Source organism: Lampetra planeri, chromosome 4, assembly GCF_965212315.1.
Source record: "Lampetra planeri chromosome 4, kcLamPlan1.2.h2, whole genome shotgun sequence".
NCBI lineage: Eukaryota > Metazoa > Chordata > Hyperoartia > Petromyzontiformes > Petromyzontidae > Lampetra > Lampetra planeri.
Window position 1 is genome coordinate 6,142,289 of NC_136110.1, and position 25,289 is coordinate 6,167,577.

Genomic DNA, 25,289 nt, shown 5'->3' on the forward strand with positions numbered 1-25,289 from the left:
TTTTAACGCCGAAGATTCAAAACTGCAAATGGGAACTGGATGCCAGTTGAAAGTCACCAACCATTTTTAACCGCATGGAACCAAAGCAACGCGTGGTCGTTCACCGCGGGAGCTTTGATGTGGTTTAGAACAAGAGATGAGAGAATCTTAAATACAAAGAGCCAGATTCAAAAACAATTATTTGTCACGGGCATACACCAGGATCGGCTTATGATTCTAAGGATTTCAATTTTAATGCACATGAAAAAGAAAATAAGCAAGGTGGTTGTTTACAAATAACATCCTTTAATGTGACTAAGAACCACAATTGAGGAATTTACAAACGTTAGTTTATGATGTTTATGCATACAACTTAAAGAGAATTACGCTTCAACATGATGAGCATTTTTCAACATTTTCCAACGTAATTGGTTGGCACTTCTGGCCAACGACATCTCAACATCACGACCGTGAGGCTGTGGGGGGGGGTGCAGCAAAATGATACAGCCGAGAAACCGCCCCGACTGAGCGGAAATCTACAGCCACGGAGATTCATCGAACGACCTAATCGTGTTTAAACAGAGCAGCGGGTTTCATAATTAGCTGCAATGCACTAAAATGACACTATTCCCAGGCACTTATTTGCAATTACAACTTCACACCCAGTGAAGCCTTGTTCAATATCGTGGCATTAGGCAAAAGGTTCTCTATAAGATGCTGCTGCACGTAGCAAGTTGCCCCGAAGCCTTACATCATATCAGCTGTGCTTCGGCTTAAATCTGAACATTTAAAAAAAGATTTAAGAATGAATGACATCCCGCTATTAAAAGCTATCAGCAGGCCTATTTAAGATCCCAGCAACAATGGCAGGACATTTTGTAACCGATTTTATAAACACAGCACTGTTAATGCCGATTAAAGAGGTAACAAGCCGAAACATAAGCAGTTGCATAAGCGAGCCAAGCTGGTGACCTGATGACACTAGCATTGCAACACTCGCCACAATGGGTAAATTCCACGCGTTAATAATTACAGCCTTTGGTAATTCTCAGTTTTGGCAAAGCACCATGGCGATGAACACATTGCCATGCTGGCGAGAGGAGAAACACCAAACCAGTCACACCACTGGAGAACAAGATTCCGAATTCATGAAAGCATTGCGTGTGTTGAACTTCTTTCGCACCGTACCTTGCCAATCGTGCTAATCGGAGGTGTGGAGGACAGACAAATCGGAGGTGTTGGGGAAGGACAACTGCCGGCAAGTGGAACAGATTGTACAGGTTAATTTGTACACTTTTTTAAATCTTAATTATTAAAACTGGCAGATAAGTCTACAAGAATAGAGGGAAGTGCAGATGCAGTGATTTGTGCACTGCACCCCGGTTTAAATTCCCAGTCATAGCTTACATCACTGATTGATGGATGAGTTCACCCTATATTATCCTGCCATTTCACAAAATCAAACTGACCAGAATGGTAAAGTATGGGAAAACAACCCTTCAAGTATGTGTGATGAAACTTCTTTCGCACCGTATGTAGCCAACCACGCTGATCAGGGTAATTATCAAAGTTACTCACGACTGACAGATCACAGGGGAGTCCTTCATTCAGCAGCAGATTGAACAAGGGCTGTAAATGATTACTGTTGTATTGATGAATAGGTAATAAAACACACCGTATATTACATGACGACAATGTGAACACTGCTCTGGAAAATTCGCTGCGGGGAAATCTTTCAAAACAGCCTTTGAAAGCGTTACTTCTTTTAACGTATATGACACGGTCATCCTTGTAATTATATATATAAATGACTTTTATATCGCAACCTTATCCGAGTTAACCCCATGTCATACTGCCCCACCCCTTCCCCAAGGCAAATCAGCACGAGCTGGCACAGATATGCTCGTCATGCTATAATTTACGTAAAAAAAAATAAAGTTGCGTGACCTTCTCCGCACACCCCCCCCCCCCACAACGAGGCAACGGGGGAGGGGAGGCTACTGCTTCGCCCCGACGTTGCTCTTCTCCTCCACGTACTCCAGGGCCTTCTGCCGCACGCGCTGCACAGACGCGGCATCGCCGTGCTTGCGCTCGTAGTCCAAGTAGCGCTTGAAGAAGAACTTCATCCGCTTGGGCGAGAAGTTCATGTGGACGACGCGTTCGAACACGGCCCTGCACGGTGAACACGACGCACACGCAACAATGTCATGACATCGCTACGCCTCTGGTGAGAGCACGGTTGGCTACGTACGGTGCGACAGAAGTTCAACATGCATACGTATGACAGCACGGACATCAGCTCTTACGGTTAAGCCAGGTACAGAGTCAAGGTGCGTGGGCCCTGCAAATTGCTGGCTAACGCAACTGTTGGTGGAATGGGCTTCCACTGAAGCAAGGGTGCTCTAGACAGCGCCCCCCCCCCCCCCACCGGATGGTATTTTTGGCCTACTCTTCCACGCTGCCCAGATGTCGTGAAAGTGGTGAGTACCCACACCGCTACACCCCATGGCACGCGACTTTGGTGCAGCCATTTATACTGCAGGATGGACGGGAGGGGGGGATGGTGGGGGTGGAGGGAGGGGGGGACATTCAGTGGCGTTTGAACGGATTATTTACATGTGACATCCATATGTCGTGCTTAAAAGCACACATTGCAATGTTGCTGCATGTGAACGAGCGGTCATGTGATATTTGGGGTGCGTGAGGGGGTGGCATGTAACGTGCACCACGAAACTAAAATGCAGTTCTTGTTAATTTTGGAATATAAATTATAAAGAGTTTTTGAAAGAATACGTTTTGGAAGGATACTTATTAAGAAACTCTCAGATTTGGAAGCTGTTGCAGAGCAGTTCAAAGTAACATTGCACTTAAAATGTAAGGCTGTAGTTAATGAGTTATTCACTAGAAATGATACAGTAATTACCAAAGTTACTCACGACTCAAGGTTCATTTTGCACTTTTCCACATTAAAATACATTTCACTCACATCTGTGTTAAAACCAAAAGGGCTCATTACTCAGACCCAAAACCTTATCCTGCAACGTTGACTCACACTACGGGTGACTTTCACATCCTGGGGATGGCTCAAATGTGCTCGACGAGGAACGTGGCAGCACCAGCTACACCGATGGCAAATGGGCACGTGGTTCACAACATTTTGATGACCAACGTACAGCGTGTGCATCGTCAGTTTCGCGGAGTTAATCACACAATGGACAAAACGTGCACCGCATGGACAAAGCTCTGCGCCAATGCACTATGCAATACCAGCGCTTCCTGAAGAACTGATATCTTTTCTTAAGTCAATTGAGCAAATGCGACAAACCGACAGGCAGTGGGGTGAGACAAAGAGACAACTGTAGATTGGCTCTGTCATTATTACGCCCTATCTGTAGAGTGCAGACACGCACGCGCATTGCTGCCAAGTCTGCCTCACACATATTAGACGCCCACTTTGACACCATGGGACCCCCCCATCAGTTTGCCAAATGGTAACAATAATTCAAATACATGTGATGCGAAAACTCATCACAGACATATGAGTGCAGGCCAGAAAACAAAGTCTCAGCAACACACAAAACGTGCACTGCATGACAAAATCTCTCAGCCAATGCATATTGCAAAACCAACAATTACTGAAGAACTGCACTGACGTGGCAATTTATGTAATGATGTTTTTTTTATTATCAGTTATGGATTTGAATATCTAGTCACGATTTGTGTTATAACATTTAAATATGTTCTAAGTTTACATAGGCACCTATTTTTTTACATTGCTATTTGTCTGTGTGGTTATGTCAGTGTTGATACATCCTTTCATTTATGCTGAACGTGCCAGCATTTTAAGCATTTAGATTACCCTCGTCAGCTACTGCATGAAGCAGGAACTAGTATACACGCAGGTCAACAATGTACAAGTCCTGTATAATGCAATTCGACAAACATCAGTCGCAGAACAAGCAAGTAGACATTTATATGTGGTCCAATTATTTCAGGTTTTCATGTTCCCAGAAACTAAATCTACACGATTGCCATTTTTTATGTAAAATAAAAAATTGATCTGTCTACGTGCTCTATCTGTAACCGACAAAACGTGTTTGTGGAACTGCCCTAACTTATTAAAAGTAAATTTTACAGATATTTCTCAAAACCAACTTTGCAGGGATGAGTTTCCCAACAGAAAAACAAACACGTTTGTTCCGTATACTCGAATAACTGGACCCTGATTAACCCCCCCCTCCCCACAGCAATCTCTCGGCGACGCTCCATCTCGGAAGCCATTTGGGGTCTTGCGCGTGATTTTGCAGTCAATAAAGTCTGACGAGTAAACAAATGCACGCTGGGCAGTCTTGAATGTCACTGGCAAGATGCCACCACTGCAATAAAATTATATTACACATACCCAAAACCAATCTCAGTGCAATGTCACAAATGCAGCCCACACCCATATCGTCACCACGGATGTGTGGAATGATGCTAATGCCATCACTAAGAAACTCCATCACAGAGACCGAAATAATGAACGGCGATGATGAAAGGTGAATGTTTTACAAAAAGGTAGTCTAGGTGGGCACACCCTACTTTTCAAATTATTCTTGCTTTAAACATTTTTGTTTCAGAATTTTTGCTCTTGGAATGAAGCGACTCGCAGGAGTATGTACGCACCAAATAAGCACAAGGTAAAAGTAGGGTACGTGTACCCAATAATGGAACACGCTGTAAAACTCCCCACAGTTTATATCTGCGCTCGTGATCGCCCGTGTCCTTATGGAGCCCGATTCTCCCGTTTAATAAAGTTCAATTTACCCTGCTCCCTTGCAAAAAGAGATGATTGCTCTGAACACCTTTTCTCGTTCCGAGACAAATGCGAATTGCAGGGTGGGTGTCCCGTTCACCGCTGAATCTCAGAACGCACAAGCGGTTCAGTGTTAATTTTATTTAGAGAGGCGTAGCGCCGTTGTTTTTAAAGCCATTTTACTCACGGCAGGGAACTGCAGCTACACGACCGCACTCTATGATAGCTGGCTCCAAACTGTGCCACACATGCCCTCCCCCCCCGCATGGCCTTGTGGGAGCCTCGGAACTGAGTTATTTATTTTCTTCCGGTTCTGTCCCGATGACGTACACGGACGTCATCAGGACAGTAAAGGTCAACAGCATCATGAATGGCGAACTAATGGCCCGACTGAAGCAGTGCAGAATTATTCTGCATACACAAATGCTGTCAGACAGGCCGATGGACTGAAATATAATTAAACTTTTTTGCAGAGGGACAACCTCCTGCCTTATTTGATACCCACAATCATTCATGACTGCGCATCATGATGTTTTTAGTTTATTTACATGATAATGCCAAGTAGCATACTAATGTGTCTTAAGAAAAGAGTTTTAAATCAGTGCATACTGCTGGCTCTGGCATAGGAATCAGAAACATGGACACTGATAAACGGAACACAAAAGCAGAACAGTGGACAAAGACGCATGAAGAAGAACATGCTAGGAATTGCATGGATACACAGACAAATGGATCAGGAAAAAGACAGAGACATCACATTGACAACTCCTAAAAGCTAAATGGGATTGGGCGAAACACATTGCGAGAAGAGATGACGCCCGACGGACCAGGCTTGTGAAAGAACGGCAGCCACAAAGATGAGAACGCATCCAAGAAACAACCACTGCAGAGATGGAGCCTGAAATCGGTTCAGCTGCAGGAGACGGAAGAGGTAGTAGCACTGGACCGCGAGGAACAGTAATGGCGTGTGGGAAGGCCTTCATCCAGCCGTCGATACACCATGGCTGAAAATTATTTCCCGACAGCTTGGGCGTTTGCACGCTGGAACAAAGCATTCTATCTCCGCGCGTGCCGGTGAGCGGTGTGTGTGTGTGTTGTGAGAGAGGAGGGCGCCCGTGTTAATGACTTGCCGGATCTGCTGTGCGGTGCCATGCTTGGCCAGCATGTCAATGTAGATGGACCAGATGTCCGTGCGCTTCGGGTAGCTGCTCAGCGTGCTCTCAAACACGGCCAATCCGTGCTCCACGTCACCCGAGCGGAAATCGAGCTGCGCGAACTTCACGATCACGTCCACGTCTGCGTCAGGTTCAGGGAGGGGGTGGCAGGTTGAGTGGGTGGACAAAAGACAGCATTGATGAAGAACAGTGCAAGCGACACAGCAATGTGCACTTTAGGAAGAATCGTCATTGAAGACGATCTAAACAGGGGCACCGATCGGAATCAGAAATCTTGATTTAGACCGGAGGAATTTTTCACAGATGTTCAGTCAGGGCAGGTCAGCAAGTTGCAGCAAAACAATACAATAAAAACAAATAAGCGATACATGATTGCAAAAGAGTAAAGGTTAGCAAGTCATGAAAAATGCATTAATACATAAATAAAGTATATAAGTACAATTTGTCTAAGTACATGTATTCCTGACAATTTTTCAACGTGAAATGCAAGGCAGTGGGGCAAGGCAGCTAAACAACAACAAATACAGTCCCAGAACACACCAGGATAAATCAGTCTCCATGCACCCAAACCATTGAGACCTTGGGAGCTAAACAGATTTGAGCCTGGATAGTGTGTAGATGGGTGGCCACGGTGCACAAACAGGTTGTCAAAGGGCTTGCGGCCCAACGTGGAGGGTGGTACAAAAATATGATTGCGCTGGGCTTGTAGGCTCTCATTGTTGAAGCTCCCCACCTTCACCGACACGCACTGACCAGGACGACGGCGGAGTATGGTCAAACAACCCCCCACGTGCCGTGAAAGGGCGGCAAGGCACACATTCAGCAGTGGACTGACAAATGGTCATGTGCAATCAAGTGGAAGAAAAGTACACACTTGTAAAGCAGCTGAATGTAAATGTGATACATTTCATACGGTGATTTTCACAGCCACAGCCTGTTTGTTAATTTCCTCCGTTCTGCAAATATACATTGTTCATCCACCCAATATACCTACATACATAATGTTGATATCAAACAAAAGCTATCCATGTCTATTCGTGACTTTCAGAAAGTCTATTAAATCTTGAATTTCGTGACTGCAGGAATTCATATTTTTGGGGTCTTTCGGTAAAGCCACGTAGATAGAAAATTAATAAAATAATAACAATATCACGACGTTTCGATCGCAACACAAGCAATCGTCATCAGGTGAAAAATATAGCGGGAGAGCTGCTGAGGTAGGAAAAAAATATGGCGGGAGCACTAAGGCAGGGTGTTATAAAACCGAAACCTTTTCACACCCTGCCTTAGCAGCGCTCCTGCTATATTTTTCACCTGATGACGAGTGCTTGTGTTGCGATCAAAACGTCGTTATATTGTTATTATTTTATTATTTTTATTATTTTTCTATCTACGTGGCTTTACCGAAAGACCCAAAGAATAGGAAAGTGTATTGGCTGGCGCTTGTATTTATTTTAATATCAAGATTTGAAAGTTCGCTTTTAACCCAATAACAAAAATTAGGGGGGGGACTATCAGTTACACGAGCCACACTGCTCCCTGTGAACGCCCACGACATCACAACCTCCGCAAGGCGACCTCATCATGCCTTACAGACCACCCAACAACAGATTGATGGCGAGATGGTAGCTTGCAATGAGTCACTCATCCAGCAAATCGAGTAAAGAATGGATTCTTTGTCTCAATTTTTACATCTCCTTTTGTATTCTTTGGCTTCATCGGTTTTATTTGTACGGTTTTGTTTGATTTATTTACCTACTACCAATAATAATGAACACAAATTAGTTTAGGAAAAAGGAAATACCTTCACAACCAGTGGAAATAAGAATTAGTGCACATGCCAAAGGTTCTACCGGCAAAACTAAACAAATGCATTGAAGATCATAAGAGCAAAGGGAGAATCCTCCAAAGCCATTCCAAATGGCTGCCTTGTTTCATGTGGATGCAGAAACCGAAGCGCACACAATGACCTATTTTGGGATGATGAATTTAGAAAAGCCTGGTTAAACGTTACCAGTTAATGCTGACACATGGTTATTATCGTATCAGCGACGATCAAACCATTGCTGAATGAAGGCCTCTCCCCTCCCCCGCTATCAATGGATTTAATCCTAATAAGTCGAGCAAAAATAAATCTACACCAAAGCACGTGGTACTCGTCCTCCTTGTTTCAACCAGTACAATGCATCCAGTCGCATGTTCAATCATGCAGCATTGCTGCTTTTTTTTCCTCCTTCCCCACAAAGACCCGTGCGTTATAACCACAACGCGCCCGCAAATATTTTGCCGGGCAGCTTTTGCACAGGGGCGGTCCCGCCACCTCGGCTCGTCGTGTACAGTAACACTACCCTAGAGCAGGAGCAGCAGCAGCAATGGACACGGCACCAATTGAGACCCCAGGCACGTTGCTCGCGTTATAGCCGTCGCCGTCAAGTTCCAAGAACAGAAGCAAACACGAGCAAAAAAAAACAACCCAAGAGATTATTTTAAGAAACGCTACGCGCCTTGGCGGCATTGTTTACCGTTCGCTGCAAGTGGCGTTTCTTGCCGATGACACTGCGAGCTTTGCTGCTGCCGGTAAAAACCGAGCGCTGCCGGTAGAAACTGAGCGCGGCGGTCGAGCTGATGATGGGGGATTTGAAGGCTTTCCTGCCATTGTGTGACGTGCGGTGCCAAAGAACCCCCCCCCTCCCCACAAGTGCTCTGAGCAAGCGGTTCGGATTGTGTTTTCTACCTCTGCCAAGGAACCCTTTGGTTGAGGTCACTCGATGGCATGCGAACCCATGCCAAACACACACAAATGCACCAATAAAACCATTACTTACTCGTTAGTTTAACATTGATTATAAAACGATAAATTAAAGCTGCATGAAGGGGGGGGGGGTGAATTGTTTCTTTGTATGTCGGAAAAAGGGGCTCCTTATAAGCCCGAAGCAAAGAGAACTGTCAATGAGCATTCAGATGAGAATGGAAAATCACGAGGGGTGGTGGTGGTTGTGTTAACCCACATGCAGTTTAGTCCAAGTTGACCTAAGCGTGGCCCTACAGCAGAAAGAGATACCAAAAAGCAATGACACCCAAAGTCAGGATTCCAGTAACTGTGGCTTACATAGTTGCATGAAGTGCATCTGATGAAAAGACTAAAAGTAGAACTGAAAGTCGCGCATTTAGTTGATGGTACAGGAAATGAGGGCACTAAATCCCAATAGCCGCCGTTCGCCACTAAGTGATGGTGACCGCCTGTGCCAGGCCAGGTGCACTCTGAGGCCACGTGAAGTGTCGAAGGCTCGCTGACAGGCCTCCAAGACAGACCCAGGTACAATGGGTTGGCTGACTGAGATGACTGGTAGATGCACCAGCTGTACCCCACTAAATACACCCATGCACATAACGTTTGCATTCCCTGTGCTCATATCAAAGCCTCACGAAAAAATAAATCATTAGGTCAACAAAAAACGACGATCATTAATAGCCTTCAACACATGGAAGTGTCAACATCTCATCTGAAAACAAGCTGCAGTTGATGCTGCATCAGCTTTTATAAGCAAATATCTAATTCACAAGGACGTACAAAATTGCAAAGCCAGAATAAAGATGCATATGGCGTGGCGCAGGCCAAATTAGTCAAGTGAAGATTTCAACTTGCCTAGAAAACCATAGGATTTGTAAATATACAATAACATGTTTTTAGTGTGTGTTAAAGGGTTGTTTTTTGTTTTCTAACAGAAACAAAACTCCTAAGGAATGTTGGCAATTAAAACTAACAATGCTCAGATCTGCTGTCATGTCGTGACTCGCGACAATAAGCAAGTAAAAGCTGGTTCGTTGCAATCAAGGCATGGACCAGAGCCAGAATGCTTCTCCGAGTGATGTCAAATGCTCTCAGTCCCCCTCTGCAGGAGAGGACGCCGCCCTCACCCGCCAACAATCTACGGCTCATGGTGAACAAATCAGTATACAAATGAGGGCACCGCGATGTATTTCAACCTCCAGAGGTTGTGGAGGGGAGGAGCGGCCGAGCGAGTGGGAAGTCGAGCATGTACTTGTGTGCGTGTGTGTAGGCGTGTATTCAAGGCGACGGTAATGGTTCGCACACGATGCGGTACAAACCCGGTAACCCGAGTTTTTATATTCCCTTGCACAACTAACATCGGTGGCGAGTGATATCTGAACCGGTCCCTGGGCCTCGCATAGTCTGACGAAGCCTTAAATGAGTACCTGGCTCCATGTGCTAAGATCATCATTGGGAGACAATGCAGCCGGGTGTGGTACTCGTGACACCAATCACAAGTGTTCACTGTCAAGCACTTGCCCAAGCAGTCTGTAAGATTAGATGGAGGTCTTTGTCTTAGTGCATTAAAGAAACAGACCAGAAAACAAACAGCTTTTATCTTGGAGGTAACTCCTCGGCTGTAAATCCCCTGCTTTCTCACATGAGCAATACGTTTCGGCAATGAGAAATTTAACTTATGGCCAGGAGTACCATTACAGCATTCTGGTGACATCACTCTTCAAGAATTACATTTTACAACGCGGTTATCCAATTGGTGACAAACAGATGCCAATCGGTGAGATTAAAAAGCAAATTCAACGAGACAGGGGACCTGGAGACAAGAAGAACACAAAAGTGATCACATGCAGAGACGATATGAACTCACGAAGCCGGACTACATATAATTATCGAAGCAATGCACTCATGCCGGACAGTGTTGGACACTGCCTAGGAAGGTAGCTGAGAGAAAAATAACGCTTTTATTCTGGGTTAGATGTTTCTAAACGCGAAACCGCGTGGAGGAGCGGTAGTGTAGCGGTTAGCGCGCTGCGCTACGAACCCGGCGACCAGAGTTCAATTCGCGCTCACGGTCGACACCAGTGACGATTATTTGAATCGGTCCTGGGCCTCTGCTAGGTCGACTCAGCCTCAAATGAGTACCTGGTGCAGTGTGTAAACATGGCCACTAAGGGGACACAAGCGGTCGGGGCGTGGTGCTGGCCAACCACCTCCTCCGTGTGCCATGCCGGCCTTCAATAGGTGCTCGCTAACAGCACTTGCCCCGACAGTCTGCTACAGCCTATACGGGTGGAACCTGTTTGCCTTTGTGTGTGCGTGCGCGAGCGTACGTTCTCGTTCGGGCAGGCTCTTGAGCGCGCGCTGCATGAGGCGGCGGGCCGAGTCCGTCTGTCCGCGCTGAACCAGGAAGCTTCCATAGGCCAGCCACACGGCCTTCTCCTGCCGGAACCGGCGCAGCATCTTGTTGTAGAGAAGGTCCGCTTGCTGCGGCACCCCACGGTGGACACAAGGAGGAGGTGCGGTTAGCGCCGAGATTCTCGCAAGCAGAGCGGTAACATCGCGCTCGCCCCCCCGAGCTCTTTATTTAACCCGGTTCGCAAAACACGAAAGAAGGGTACATAAGCACAGCCCTTAATTCGATATAACTTGTGAATGATTATTTCTATCAATTAAGTGGACGCAATAATACCGAGTCACAAATAGTTAATGATAATTAGAGAGCAGCTAAATGCAACTGCGTTTCAATGTGCTGAAATACCACATGTAAAAGTTCTGGTGCATGCACAGCATAGAAATGTACATCTCTTTTGTCAATCCGCTGTTGGATGATGGCCCTCCCAATGCCATGCACCGTACACGTTGCCAACTGGGCTAATCGGAGGTGCGGGCCATCCTCCTCCTTAAAAATACACATTCATTTTGCTTTGCAGTGTGTTTACGATTGCGGAAAACGTGCAACGAAAATGTTCATCGGCAGAGCATTACATATTTTTACCGCTCGCAGTTTTCAACCTTCGTTACCTGGAACTTGTCCGAGCCGATGTAGATCTGCGCGAGGTGCTGGAACGCCTTGAGCGCGTCGTTGTGCTGCACGGCACGCTCGAACGCGCGCATCAGCGAAGCCTCGTCTCCGTACAGATTCTCCAGGTTCAGCAGTGCCACCCACACATTCAGCTTCTCCTGCTCCTCTCTGCAATACATTTCAAGTACGAATGTTTTCATTACATACCAGGCAAAAACTCAAAAGAAGAGCGATTGATGTGTAACCGAAATGACAAAATCAAAACAAGGAAAGTATAGTACAGCGATTAAGCAAATGGAAATCGGCGCAAAAACTACTATGCCACGTGAGAACACATTAATAATGAATTATCATAAATAATTGTTAAATAATTAATTGCCTTTGGCATAGGTCGACCCTGGCAGATTATTTTCAGACTGATCACAGTTAAGCACACAATTATTTTTAACATGCTAATGATATGTTCAGATTCAGAAGCTCAAAGAGAGCGAAAAGCCACGATGAACTCGGGTTCTGCGCAAAGGGTTGGCATCAACGCAAATGAATCGGCAAAGTGGACAGAGCTCATAAGAATCCCAGCGGAAATCTCCGCATGCCATTGCTTTTCATATTTTACCTCATTTTCATTCTGTCATTAAAGGCTTTACCGTGCTTAAGTTTTTGCCGAATCTCGAGATGCCTTTATGCACCTTATAAATTGCAATAAAAAATGCAATCGATTGCGAAGCCCACGATGCAAGCATTTCAAGCGTGTGCATGAGAACAGACATGCTGCTATGCATAACCTGGTTTTCGTGGTCACTCGTGATACAAGTCAAGTTTTATGATTCAGGCCACACATTTAGCATTTATTTTCACAAGGTGTCATCGTGCACTACTCTGCAGGCATCTTCAGGAGTTGAAGCACATGGACTAACTCGGGGTTGCAAATTGTCAAATGCCCGTCCATGCAATATTTCCCAGAAACCAAAATATCGCCCTTTGGATACAGCAGCCCCTGCCACGAGCTTCAGGGGCCTGCCCGACTCTTACCCATTTCCCTTGAAAAACACTTGAGCAGGAAAAGAGAGAGAGAAAGACACGGCCAACCTCAACTTGACCCCACAGCCCGAAGGGCGCACCATTAATCCCGCGCACGATCCCGGTCGGCCGCTCACCTGAAGGAGATGGTCTTGAGCGCTCGCTCCGCCACGGCGCGGGCCCTGTCCACCTCGGTGGCCTGCAGGTGGAACGCCATGTACTGCAGCCACACGAGCGAGCTGTTGGGCGAGCTCAGCGCCAGGCGGTCAAAGTCGTCGACCGACTGCGGCACGCGCGACGGGTCGGCCAGCCGCGCCTCCAGCTGCGCCAGCTCCTTCTCCTCGCGCTTGCGCTCGGCGAATGCCTCCTGTCTGTTCTTCCGCTGCTTCTTCTTCTGCTGGCCCTGCTCGAGGGATGGAGAGATCCGCCGTCAGGCAAACGCACACGGAGACGCTAACCGATGGGCCCCAGTGGGCTGTATCGTTTCTCAATCTATAGTTATTATGAATCTATATTTGTTTTAGAGTGAGGCCACATGGTAGTTTTATGCTAAAGTTCTTGTAATTACTAACCCCCTCCCACCACCAAACAGGTTTGTAGGTATTATTTATAGGCACCAATTATTTATCTTGACTAAATTGTACGTCAAAATATGACGACGTTTCACTGAAACTGATTTGAGCTTCATCAGCTAATTAAACTCGGAAATAACGCGAGGCTGCCTCATCTGACTGTGCATTAAAAGTACCTGCTCTGACATCACCGACTGCCAAAGCGTGGGTCCGTATATTGGCATTATGATCCCAGGTGGCTGCTGGTATCATGCCAATATAATTACACATCTCTAAAAACAACTGCAGTGTTTGCCCTTGAGTTTTGATTTTATCGGCTCGCCGGCATTTTGTGCGATTTACCGCTGCGTCGGCGTCATCCTCGTCGCCACTGGTGTCAATGCCGCCTCCCCCGTTGCGAGCTCCCAGAATGCCCGTTTGCAGGGAGGCGAGAGAGGCGTCCCAGCTGAATGAGCCCGGCACCTGCAGCCGCTCGAGAGAGGCTGCGCCGCGCTCCGCCTTTGCGCTGCTCTTGCCCTGCGCGCGACAACAACAAGGTCAAGACGTCGCCGTTGCAAAAGCCGAGCGATGCCACCACACCTTGCAAATGCCCATCTCCCGTCCACCACATCCCGCAGCTGCCACACACGGTAGACGCGTAACAACCTTCAAGGCCCGCCGCCTTCAGCGTATCCCGCCACCTGGCTTTAGTCTTCCCCTTCATCACAACTCATGGCGGCGACGGCGGAGTTTGATTAGCACGGGAGAAGTCTCGCCGAGTCTCGTGACTCCTCCTCAAGGGAGTCCCCTGCATGGGGTATGTGAACAAATGGCTTTTGAGGGTATTTTGCTTCTTCAGATATGGCATCTGAAACATCCACATATGTACGTATGCCAAACGCATTTCTCAATCAATGGTCATGTATTTTATGCCATTAAAATGGGTCGTGCTGCGAGCTGTTGGATGGAAAAATGCTGTCTCCAACTAAAAGTTAGTCTCCTGCTTTCTTTTTACATTTTTGGTTCTGAAGAACACATTACATCAAATGTGAGCTTCGTGTGTGTGTATGTATCAGCACCTGGACATTCTCCACCACAACAACTTCACCTGCACACATGCAGGTATGCAGTCATAAATAAAATATCACAATGGAAAAATAAGCATAAAACCATGCAATGATTCCACATACAAATAAAAAACTAAATACCTAGTAGTCAATCCCACTTTTGGCCTTCCAGACCAACATTACTAAGCAGCATTTGTTTAATCAAACAAAACTCTGGACTGGTTTCAACCTTCTGGCCATCATCAGCAGTCAGGTTTGTTAAACAAACGATGGATTACCACATGTTTTTTTGGCAAGAGCACTCCATGCAAAGTACGAAACCTCTGTTCAATGCAATTGCTTTTACCCACAATGCTCCACGGCGGTGCATTATTGAGTTTGTGTACTGCACCGCAAACCGATCATTCGTGGGAAAAAGATGACGCCGAAATTAAATATACATTCTACATTTTGAGATTTAAAAAATCTAAATTTTCAAACCTTCTTCTCGGTTTCACTGTCATCCCCGCCCTCTCGGAAGTAAATCTCAACGCCGCTGTCCGTGCACTCCTCCGCTTTCTCCGTTTCTGTTTTCCTATTTTTCTTCTTCTTCTTTTCCTTGAAGAATACACAAATCATTGTGTCAATTGCACAATCAGTAAGTTAAGAGTAATCAGTCTAATCCAACCTACGGTACCACGCCTTCTTACATTAGTTTGCTTAAAACAAGGCACATCACCAAAAACACGCGGCTCATATTTGAGATAAAAACGTATCTAACTAGCCTGTGGATCCCGGGCTGGCTGTGTGGCACGAGCTTGAAGCTTCATTAATGATAAAAAAAAGACTTTAACATCACAGTCAGGCATTCTGCCATAGCACTCAAATGTACATCATTGCACGCATGTATAAAAACACACAGGTGTCGTCACAAATGATGTCATGAAGGGGCCATAACGACGCGTTTTGACAAATGTCGCCTTTTCCTCCACTTATCAAAGCTTCTAAATGTTGGGCCCGACAGTCTGTGCCGACACACAGAAAAAAAACAAATCGCACAAGAGCCGTTCGTCATTTGGGCTGCATCTCTCCTTTTAAAGCTTCCGTGCAAGTCGCACTGCCTGCACAATCCGTAGCGATGCCACCGACTTTCTTTAATCCTAAATTTGAAGCTTTCGTGACTGCAAGGATTCATACTCTTAGGTTTTTTTCGGTAAAGTGACGTAGGTAAAAAATAAAATTAATTAAAGTTAAATAAAAAATCACGACGTTTCGGAGGCAACACAAGCTTCCACCTGAAGACGGAAGCTTGTGTTGCCTCCGAAACGTCGCGATTTTTTATTTTACTTTAATAAATTTTTATTTTATTTTATTTAATCCCCTCGCTCGGGATTTTGGCCGAGCGTGGCTGCACGGCCTTCACCTCAGGGACCGGCTCGGCGGTATCCGCCTCCGCCTTCCTCTTGCGAGTCTTGTCTTTGTCGTCATTCTTCCGCCACAGCCTCAGCCCTATCGAGCCCGGGAACAAGTCCTTGCCTCCCGTGTCGTTCGGCAGGGAAGACAGCTCCACCCTCTTGGTCTCCGCGTCGACGCTGCAGTGCGGAGGGGTAAGACGCAAAGACGTAACAAATATATATATACGCGCTGAAGATCCTGTGGCGTTATTCTAAAAACTCAACCAAGCTAATCAAATGTTATTTCTATTTTACCAAGTAAGGCCCACTGAGCTATGTAGCTATTTTCCAGAAGCGACTTGGCCACAAATGATAGCTCAACGAAGTGGCTTATCACGTGCAAATGTATTGCAGCCAAATACTCTAAATGCATATTTCTAAATGTGGAGGGGAAAAACCGGAGGATCCGGAAAAAAATCCATGTGACCACGGGGAGAACACGCAAACTCCAAATATACCGGCGTCAGGGTCGGGATCGAACCCACGAGCTCCTGCAAACCAGGTGAGGCACCGTGGCGCTGAAAGAGTAGGCCATGCGTGCCCAAGTCAGTACGATTTTTTTTTTACTCTACGGGCACTTTGCAAATCCAATGCCGATGGTCAAATTTGGAAAGTTAATCATGTAATGCGCTCTGGCACCGGGGTTGCTACCACCGTTGGCTTTTCAACTGTTACCTTGTGTTGTCACGACCCGCTTCGGAACACGCTTTTAACTTTGAAGCCCTGACTGATCGTCTGTTAAAAAAGAGCTTTATAGCTCATCGGATTCCTCCAGTATAAATATTATGATTCTGACTGAATAGAATCCCATACATTAAGGAAAAAAGGAAAATCTAAAAATTGTTGGTAAATTGTGCCAAATTCTCCGAACTCAACATCCCGTTAAAAAATATTTAAAAAGTATCATCTACAGTTCTTTACCAATGTAGGCCCTCTTCTTGGTTCATTCGGTAAAGTTTACCGAAAGAACGAAGAAGATGAATCCCTGCAGTCACGAAAGCTTTAAATCGAAATGTAGGCCCTCCCATGCTGTGTGAGTTGCAGGGATTATTACGGTTATTTAACCAGGAAAGCTTCACCGAGTCTCAACTCCTTTTCATCCGAGTCCTGCCAAGCTTTTGCAGCAGGGGGCGGTGATTGCTATGGAAATTGAATAAAAGCTTTGACCATATTTCACCACGCTGGTCAGTGCAGGATATGCGGAAATGGGAAACATAGCCGTGGGAGCACAGAAGTACGCGATTTTGCTGCACTGCAAATTGCCACACACAACATGACCCTGCAGCTTATAGCACACCTGTTGCGCAAGGTGGTGGTCCATCCAAGTGATGTTCAACCCCTCCCCTTAATCTCCAAGATCAGGTGCATTCCTGATAGCTAATATAATCATTACCAAACTAAAATTATCTTAGATAAAAATAAATATTTGGCAATCCTGTGTTGGCGGTGGTACGTAAGCACAGATTAAAACAAATAAACCAACACATCATGGGACCTCCTGTCAGAAAAATTGCCTCAAAGGAAAACTACATAATTAGGCAATATTTCGGGCATTTGGAAAAGTTAAATGATGCAAGCGTTTACATTTTATATTATCATTTTCCTAAGATGATTGTAGACCAGGTACCATTGTTATAAACCAGGTAATACTTAATTTACAAAAGTACTAAGATTTTTTGCTATTGTACTGGCACATGCATACACTCAGACTTCAATGTAAACATTACCTGAGCACTTTCACAGAGATGAGTCCGCCCTTGCGAATGTGCCTCTCCATGAGTGAAGAGTCACTTACAAAGTACTTGGACAGGTTGCGGAGTGAGATCCGGCCCATCACGCACCACGACAAGCTGATCAAGCGACACAAAGACAAAGATCACTCGTAGAGCCTAATAACAGACTTTTGTGACAGGTGTTGTTAGCGAGCACCTATGAGAGCCAGCACAGCACAATGAGGGTGGGTAGCCAGCGCCAGGTCCGGCCACCTATATCTCCACTGTGCTGATGTTTACACACCGCACCACGTCGTCATTTTAGGCCGAGTCAACCTAGCGGAGGCCCAGGACTGGTTTAGATAATCGTCACTGGTGTGGCCATGAGCGCTAATTGAACTCGGGTGGTTGGCTTCGTAGCGCAAGTGCGCTAACCGTTGTGCTACCGCTCCCCACACAGAAGACTAAGGATCCCACCGATAGCCGTAACAAAATGTTTGGACTAGTGCTGTTAGCGAGGACCTATGATGGCCGGAATGGCACACGAGGGGGTGGGTGGCCAGCACCATGCCTGTCCGCTTTCATCTCCCAAGTGGCGATGTTTTTAAACATCGCACCAGGTACTCAGTTCAGGCTGTGTCGACCTCGGGGAGAACCAGAACCTGTTCAGATAACTGTCACTGGTGTTGGCCATGAGCGGGAATCGAACTTAGGTCGCAGGGTTCGTAGTGCAGCGCGCTAATGCTACAGGACCGCTCCCCACACACACCGAAGCACAACGCAATGAGAACAAAAACTTGACTGCATGCAGGAAAATATATTTCAAAAATAAGTGCCACCATCAATCTTGTGTCTGAGTAATGTCTTTCAAAGGTTAGCCTGAAGGGTACAGTGCTGTTTGTGCACTAATATTTACGACTATAATAAAACAAGAGAAATCATGCATTAGACAAAACACGTGTCTTTTCCTCTTTAAGATAACGCATGCGTTTAAATGTATCAGCTTTGAAAGAGAAATTTCTCAACAAGAATGTAAAAATGTATGCTGTAATTCACGTGACAAAATAAAAATGTCGAGTGCACTTTGACGCAAGCACTTGGGTGCCTCCCAATAGGGTCCATCTAGTCACGTGCCCCAATCTTATAATCACAGGAAGAATGCTCACTTGACCAAGACTTGGTTGTTGACAATAGTGTGGACGTAGCCACGGACCACAGAGCCCACCGTGAGGTCCTCCACAGACGACAGCTCCTTGTCCTTCGCCACTGCCTCTTCCTCGCCCGTCGGCGGTTTCACCCTAAAAACATGAACGTGGAAAAGCCCATCACCGCATTATGTATGTCCGTATGTTGAACTTATTTTGCACCGCAAGTAGCCAATCGTGCTAATCGGAGGTGTGGGGGCAAGGAAAACAAGCAAAACACAAAAATCAGTTCTAAAGAAACGGTGGCTGCCTAATATGGTAAGGAAGAGCGTTCCAGACGGCCGCAGAAGCGCACCTGAAAACACTTTCGCACGTCGCAAATAAGGATTCCGCAAACGAGCGTCGCGACGAGCAAGGCTGTCTCTGACACACAGAACGGGGTCAAAGGTGAGGCTCTCGTGGGGCGGAATGCTCGACCCCAATCTGGATACAGCCACATTCTCAAACGTGATTTGTACTGATAGTTCCAAGTTAATGTACCGTTTTATTGAGGGACTAATGTGTGTTGTCTTGGTGTGGTCTGGGACTGTTTTGTTGTTGTTTTTGCTGCCTTGCCCAAGCTTGATAAATCTGACTTATATAATGAAATAAGCAATCACTTATTTATTCATGTACAAGTAGTGACTTGCATACTGTTTCCTCTATTTTGCACTCCTATCATTTTTTTTTATTGTTTGCTGTTGAAACTTGCTGACCCACCCATACTGGACACCTAGAAAAAATGCTCCATAGCTCATCGGATTCCTCCTGTCGAAATAAAGTTTCTGATTCCGATTTGGCCTCACCTGGAATCGCGCAGCGAGAGCATGACTCGCATCTTGCCTCCGTTCTCCAGCACACAGCACGGCACAATCTGTCCCTCCTCGAAGGCGGCCAGGGGCTTCTGCACGAAGGAGTCGTTCAGCTCCGTGAGCGAGACCCTGCCCGTGTGGCCCAGCGGTAGCGACAGCAGCAGGCCGATGCCCGGCTGAATGCACTTGACGCGTCCCAGCGTTACAGTGCCAGGCGACAGCTCGTACACACCTGCGGTGCATCGCGCGCAGAGACGGAGTCACTCACCCATGCGCTCGTTCACCGTTCTGCTTCAGCCTAAATGTGCATGCTGTGCTGGCAAGTGGCTCCTGGTAGGTTCAGGGGTCAAGCCACAGTGGCCAAGGTCCTGGGTTCGATTTCAGCCGAGCGCGCTTTAATCAAGGTCATGTCTCCGTGCGTTAAATTCTGGGTGTCATGATGGTTGTGTGTGGCATGTGTCATGGTCTGCAGGGTGAACATACCAGAGAGTGAGAGACTGAGCAACTCCTGCTCCACCTTGCAAGTAACCACGGTGGCCTGCACGGCGCATCCCACGCGAAACTTCTGCAGAGGATTATCCAACACCTGCGTCGCAACAGCACGAGGTTTATCGTATCAGTTTCATACACGATCACATCAAACGCTGTCAAGTGAGCTCTGAGTTCCTAAGATGAGGATGTCAAATTCATGCATCTATGCGCGTGCTAAATTTAACATCAAGGTGACAGTTGCTCCGAGGACAAACCGGTCCCCCTTTTTAAGTAGGGTACCGAGCCCAACTAGTACAGCAAACATGTGATGAAAGTCAACGACAAGTGTATGAAAACCTTCAATTAATTCATTAAGGATTAATACCAATTAAACGTTGACATTTAAACAGAATTAAAGGTTACATTGAGATACATGTTTTCAAAGGGTTATCTTGTGCTATCAGTGGTTTCAAGGGCTGGGTTGTGTAACAACCACCATGCCATGTCCATTTGCTACACCGGGCACTTGTTTTGTGTGAAACTGCGGTGGGAGAGGGCTACACATAATGCACAGGTGAACATCCACACGTGAACCTCCACACCACCGAACAGCACGGTTAAACGGACCGAAATTGTTGACGGTTGTCGCCGAGCGTGCAATGACGTACGTTTACCATCCCTGACCCCATGACGACCCCCACCTTGGGGGGTCAATTATAATTTTAGTGAGAGCAGCATTGTTCGCTGACTTCACACTTAGATCGTAATCATGTGTGTTGAACTTATTTCGCACCGTACGTAGCCAACCATGCGAATCGGAGGTACGTATGCATGTTTGTTGAACTTCTTTGGAGGTGTGGAGGAAGGACAACACAATCTGTTCTCAATTGTGATTGAGATTCAATATAAATCGCGCAATTACAATTATAATTGACCCCAAATCTGCTGCAACTCCTTAACACACACACACACACACACGAGGGCGTAAGCAGATAAAACTGCGGCAAGTGAGATTCCGTGCTGGCCGCAGATCCTCGCAACAGAAGCAAAATCAATCGGCAGCGAAGGGGATCTGGCGGAGAGTGTGCGCACCTTCGGCTTGTTGCTAATGAGGAGTTGCTCCACACGTCCACTGACCACGGCATTCACGTCCACCCACAGGGCTTTACGATCCTCCTGGTACTAGAAGGACGACGACAATACAGACACGCCACCGATTACCGGTCACAGCCGGGCCACGGCTCTCGACGTGAACGAAGACGCATACACGATCGGCAAGACGCCAGGGAGAGGTCAACGTTGACGAAGCAAAGGAGGTGAAAAGTCAGTTCTCAGTTGGCAGGATTTCAATAGGCATAAAGCATACGAGCAAATTGGGTGGCTCTGCATCTTTCGGAGCCTTTAGTTTACATTAAACAAAAATCAGATCCATTTCCAAATCTGATGGAATGCTGATGCACGGACTCTAAGAAAACGAAATCTAAATATTTACCATTATGGTTTCATTACATCGGGGAAAGCAATCGTGTTGTTGGCATACCTTGTTGACAAAGCAGGTGATAGTCTGTCCGGGTTGGTAGGACTCAAGGCACTCCTTGGCTGATCGGATGCAGTAGTCTTCCTTGTTATTACTGTTCAGTTTACTGCACAGCAATGACAAATGTAAAAAAAATGTCAATCCAGAATGCAAAGGACGCTACGAATACAAATAATAGATTAACAAAAAATGGGAAACATTGCTTCCATTAAATGCAATTGGTTATATGATGGGATTTGACCTTACCTGGGTCTCATTGTGAGCTCTGGCAAATGTATTACTAAATTCTGATGCGTGATGGGTAAATATCTGCAACACAAAAAAACATTCCATTGAATTGCAACAGATTCTGAAAAGTCATTAAAATGCATCTAAAGAATTCAAACCCCTTCCCATAAACTTCAAGTCATTTTAAGCAAATATAGATTGTGTGTGCATATACACAATTTTACTCCCAATTGTGATGTTGCCATCACACGTGACAAAGTAAACATTTGAAACTCTGGTGGATCAAGCACTCCATGTGGTTGAAAATCTGGCGTCTTAAGGAAGATTCCACAGAACGGCTACCGAAATCCCTTCAACACACATCGCTTAAGTGGAGAACTGTCAACAAACCCCTGCTATGGATAAATGTCTGTATGGTAGTAAAAACATTTTTAATTCTAAGTTAAAATGTAGCCAATTTAAGCAACAACAAAAACCCCCCACCAAATACACATTAAATATAATGGGGCTTTTTTTTGTCCACTCATCAGTAACTGGGCAGAGGCAATCAACTCACTACAATTGCGCAAACACGGTTTAATCACAGGTGACTGAAACTGGATCCAAACCCAGGGTGTGTCAGTGGTCCCAACTGATCACTCCGACCACACAGCCAACCCAGGCCCACACGTATTAACTAGCGGCTTCACGTCTCACACACACGCACAACACACATACAAGACGATCCCACCCCACCCCCTCACTTGTGCGTCTTGATCTTCTGGCCACCAATCACTTTGACGGCAACCGTCTCTCCGGCCTTGAGCGACATCGTTGGCTTCTGTCCGGTCGTCGCCTCGTCCCGGATCTCCGACACATGCACGCGGCCCACGATTCCGCCGGGCAGGGTGACCATGGCGCGCATGCCCCGCGACGACTTCACCGTGCCCTTGTAGACGTCGCCGAGTCGCAGGGCACGACCCTTCACCGCGTCCGCTCCGTCGGTCACTTCGCCGCCCTCTTCGCTCACAGACGCCGCCCGAGCTCTCGTCCTGAAAGCGCTGTTGCCCAGGTGGCCGGAGTCCGGCGCGGCCACCAGGACACCGTCGTGCTCCTCGGGGTCGGCACACTTCACCACGACCTTGAGCTTCTCCCCCACCCTCAGCCAGCCCAAGTTGGGGCGCAGCATCTCGTTCAGGTGGTTGGCCAGGGGCAGGAAAATCAGGTGAGAGTTTTCTTCCACCGACGCGACGGCCAGGTCGCTGCCGATGAACTGCACCGTGGCAAAGTAAACGTAGCCTTCGCACAGCTGCGCAGAGGTGAAAGAGAGCAACGTGGGTAATGATTAAAATCGATTCTCATGCTCATAATACGAGCATTGAATCGAGTGCGTAAGGCGAATTTGTTATTTTGAGAATAATATCCATACGTTGCATGTTCAAGTAACAAATGTGACGCAGCAAACAGGACACACAGCACAGGAACAATAATGGTGAATAAATATATATTACAGCCCTTTGTCAATCCACTGCTGAAAAGCGGCCCTCCTATGCCATATCATGTTTTTTTTACCATTTTTCAAGATGCTTAGTGCGGGTTGGTAAGAGGGCATTGCAGGGTAAGACTGATCAGATACTACTCGTCAGATGTTAACCATCGTCGTGATAATTTTTATTATGTTTAATTTTTATTATTTTATTATTTCCCTTCTACGTGACTTTACCGAAAGAACCAAGAATAAGATGTTAACCATGGCTGGGAATTGAACTCAGTTCACTGGACTCAGAGTCCAGTCGTGCACAAACAACTGCACCACTGCCCCAACCCCACACAATAGAAACACAACAAAAATAACCGATTCCAAATCGAATTCTTCTTCCAAAATGTGCAATTTCATCAAATTCAGGAGGGGGAGGTGGCATCAATCGTTACCACCTCCTAATCACCTAATAAAAGCGGACAAATGAATTGGTCGTAAAACAGGAAACGCGCTGATGCCGAAAACGAGCTCGTAAAACAAGAGTGTTGATACATTAATGGCCACTTTAAAAACGGGGAAACTTCAGTGGGAGTATTCCCTTGATAAGTCTAACGTTTTCTTGTTCAAGTACACTTACGTTTTGCATGACAAAAACAATGAATTACAAGTCGGTTTCATCCAAACAGAAATGCAATAAAGTACACACACTTAATTTTGTTTATTACCAAATGGGTGGAGCAGTGGTTTGCGCTCTGTGCTCATTCCTGGCCATGGCTAGGAATGATATCTGAACTGGCCATCGACCCACACTGACCTGCATGATGAAATGGCCAAAGAACCCCCATGAACAACAACGCTGTGGGGAGGCCTTCATCCAGCAGTAAATTCACAAAAGGACTGTATGTGTGCAAGCTTAAGTTAATTCAACTTTCTCACAGAAAATGTACGAGTGTATATTAGAAATAAAAAAAATTACTGCACCCACAGCCTGCAGGCAAGTAAACTTAACACATTGCCTGACTAAAATGTCTGCAAACCAGCTGAGTGGCACAATAGCCATTATAACTACACCAGAGAGATCGCAGCATTGAGAATCCGCAAACACCACATGGCATTAACCCAACGTGGTGGCTCCCAATATGGCCGTACCTGTTTTTGCTTTTTTTTCTTTCGCTTGGGCAACAGCTCGGACTTCAGGCTGACGTGCACCGTGGAGGCAAGAAAGTCCACAAACAGCACCCGGGCGGACACCTCCTGCCCCACGGTCAACTGCTGGCCTGCAAGAAACAGAACACGCTGCACGACCCACCACACAACGCATCGCGTCCACCAAGAACGCACTACCACCGCTAGGCCATGTCATCGCCCCATTCTGCAGGTGAACCGTACATTCATTAATCTTTAAGACAAGTTTTCCCAAAGGCCAGGTCTCACAATCCATCAACATCATCATTTGTCAATCTTCCCTGATCAAATAAAATGCTTGCACGATCTACGCGCTATTTTATAAACATGTCCCAAGCCACGTAGAGAGCCCGGAATAAAATTCACATATTTTTTTAGATATACACCTACACATTACAATCACCCTACTTATTTGAATCAATGTTTTTGCATCACATGGCATATGCTCACCAATCAATCGTCAGATGTGTGCAGTGTGAATACACTGCCTTTAGGAGTTTGGCATATACTGCCTTTAGGAAAAAGAATTGTGATGTTTCACCAGGTGAGAAAATTGTGATCAAAGCCACCGTCAAAGGACTTCTCTCGTCGACCAAGAGTCCGACAGTCGGAAGAAAAACTTATCGAACACAAGTTGACGCGCGAGCGTTGACGTCGCCGTACCTTCCACGTGGTGTTCCGTTGCCTTTAGCGAGACGCCCGGTGCGCTCTCCGATTTGAACGCCACGGACTTATCGGCGGAAACCTCCTCCACCGTCGCCTTGAGCATCTGCCCCGGCTTGGGAAACTCGCGGCCTGCACGACAGTTACACGTACGACATCGCCTCATTGCTCGTCGCTCAATGCAAACAAACAAGAAGTTTACGCA

The 25,289-nt window shown here is 46.3% G+C and overlaps 1 protein-coding gene across 1 annotated transcript in view; it reads right to left on the reverse strand.

Annotated features, from left to right (window-relative positions):
• Positions 1-265: 265 nt before the first annotated feature.
• Positions 266-25,289, reverse strand: part of PDCD11 (programmed cell death 11) — a 40,832-nt gene continuing 15,808 nt past the window's right edge. The window contains exons 19-36 of the mRNA XM_078593132.1: positions 25,085-25,216; positions 24,386-24,513; positions 22,521-23,065; positions 21,796-21,858; positions 21,553-21,655; positions 21,105-21,194; positions 20,025-20,127; positions 19,536-19,773; positions 18,712-18,843; positions 17,561-17,683; positions 15,803-15,971; positions 14,881-14,997; positions 13,697-13,870; positions 12,920-13,185; positions 11,762-11,930; positions 11,071-11,224; positions 5,905-6,070; positions 266-2,151 (exon numbers count right to left, since the gene is read on the reverse strand). Coding sequence (XP_078449258.1) covers positions 1,977-2,151; positions 5,905-6,070; positions 11,071-11,224; positions 11,762-11,930; positions 12,920-13,185; positions 13,697-13,870; positions 14,881-14,997; positions 15,803-15,971; positions 17,561-17,683; positions 18,712-18,843; positions 19,536-19,773; positions 20,025-20,127; positions 21,105-21,194; positions 21,553-21,655; positions 21,796-21,858; positions 22,521-23,065; positions 24,386-24,513; positions 25,085-25,216 — 3,047 coding nt within the window. The 3' untranslated portion in view covers positions 266-1,976. The remainder of the gene's footprint in view (positions 2,152-5,904; positions 6,071-11,070; positions 11,225-11,761; positions 11,931-12,919; positions 13,186-13,696; positions 13,871-14,880; positions 14,998-15,802; positions 15,972-17,560; positions 17,684-18,711; positions 18,844-19,535; positions 19,774-20,024; positions 20,128-21,104; positions 21,195-21,552; positions 21,656-21,795; positions 21,859-22,520; positions 23,066-24,385; positions 24,514-25,084; positions 25,217-25,289) is intronic.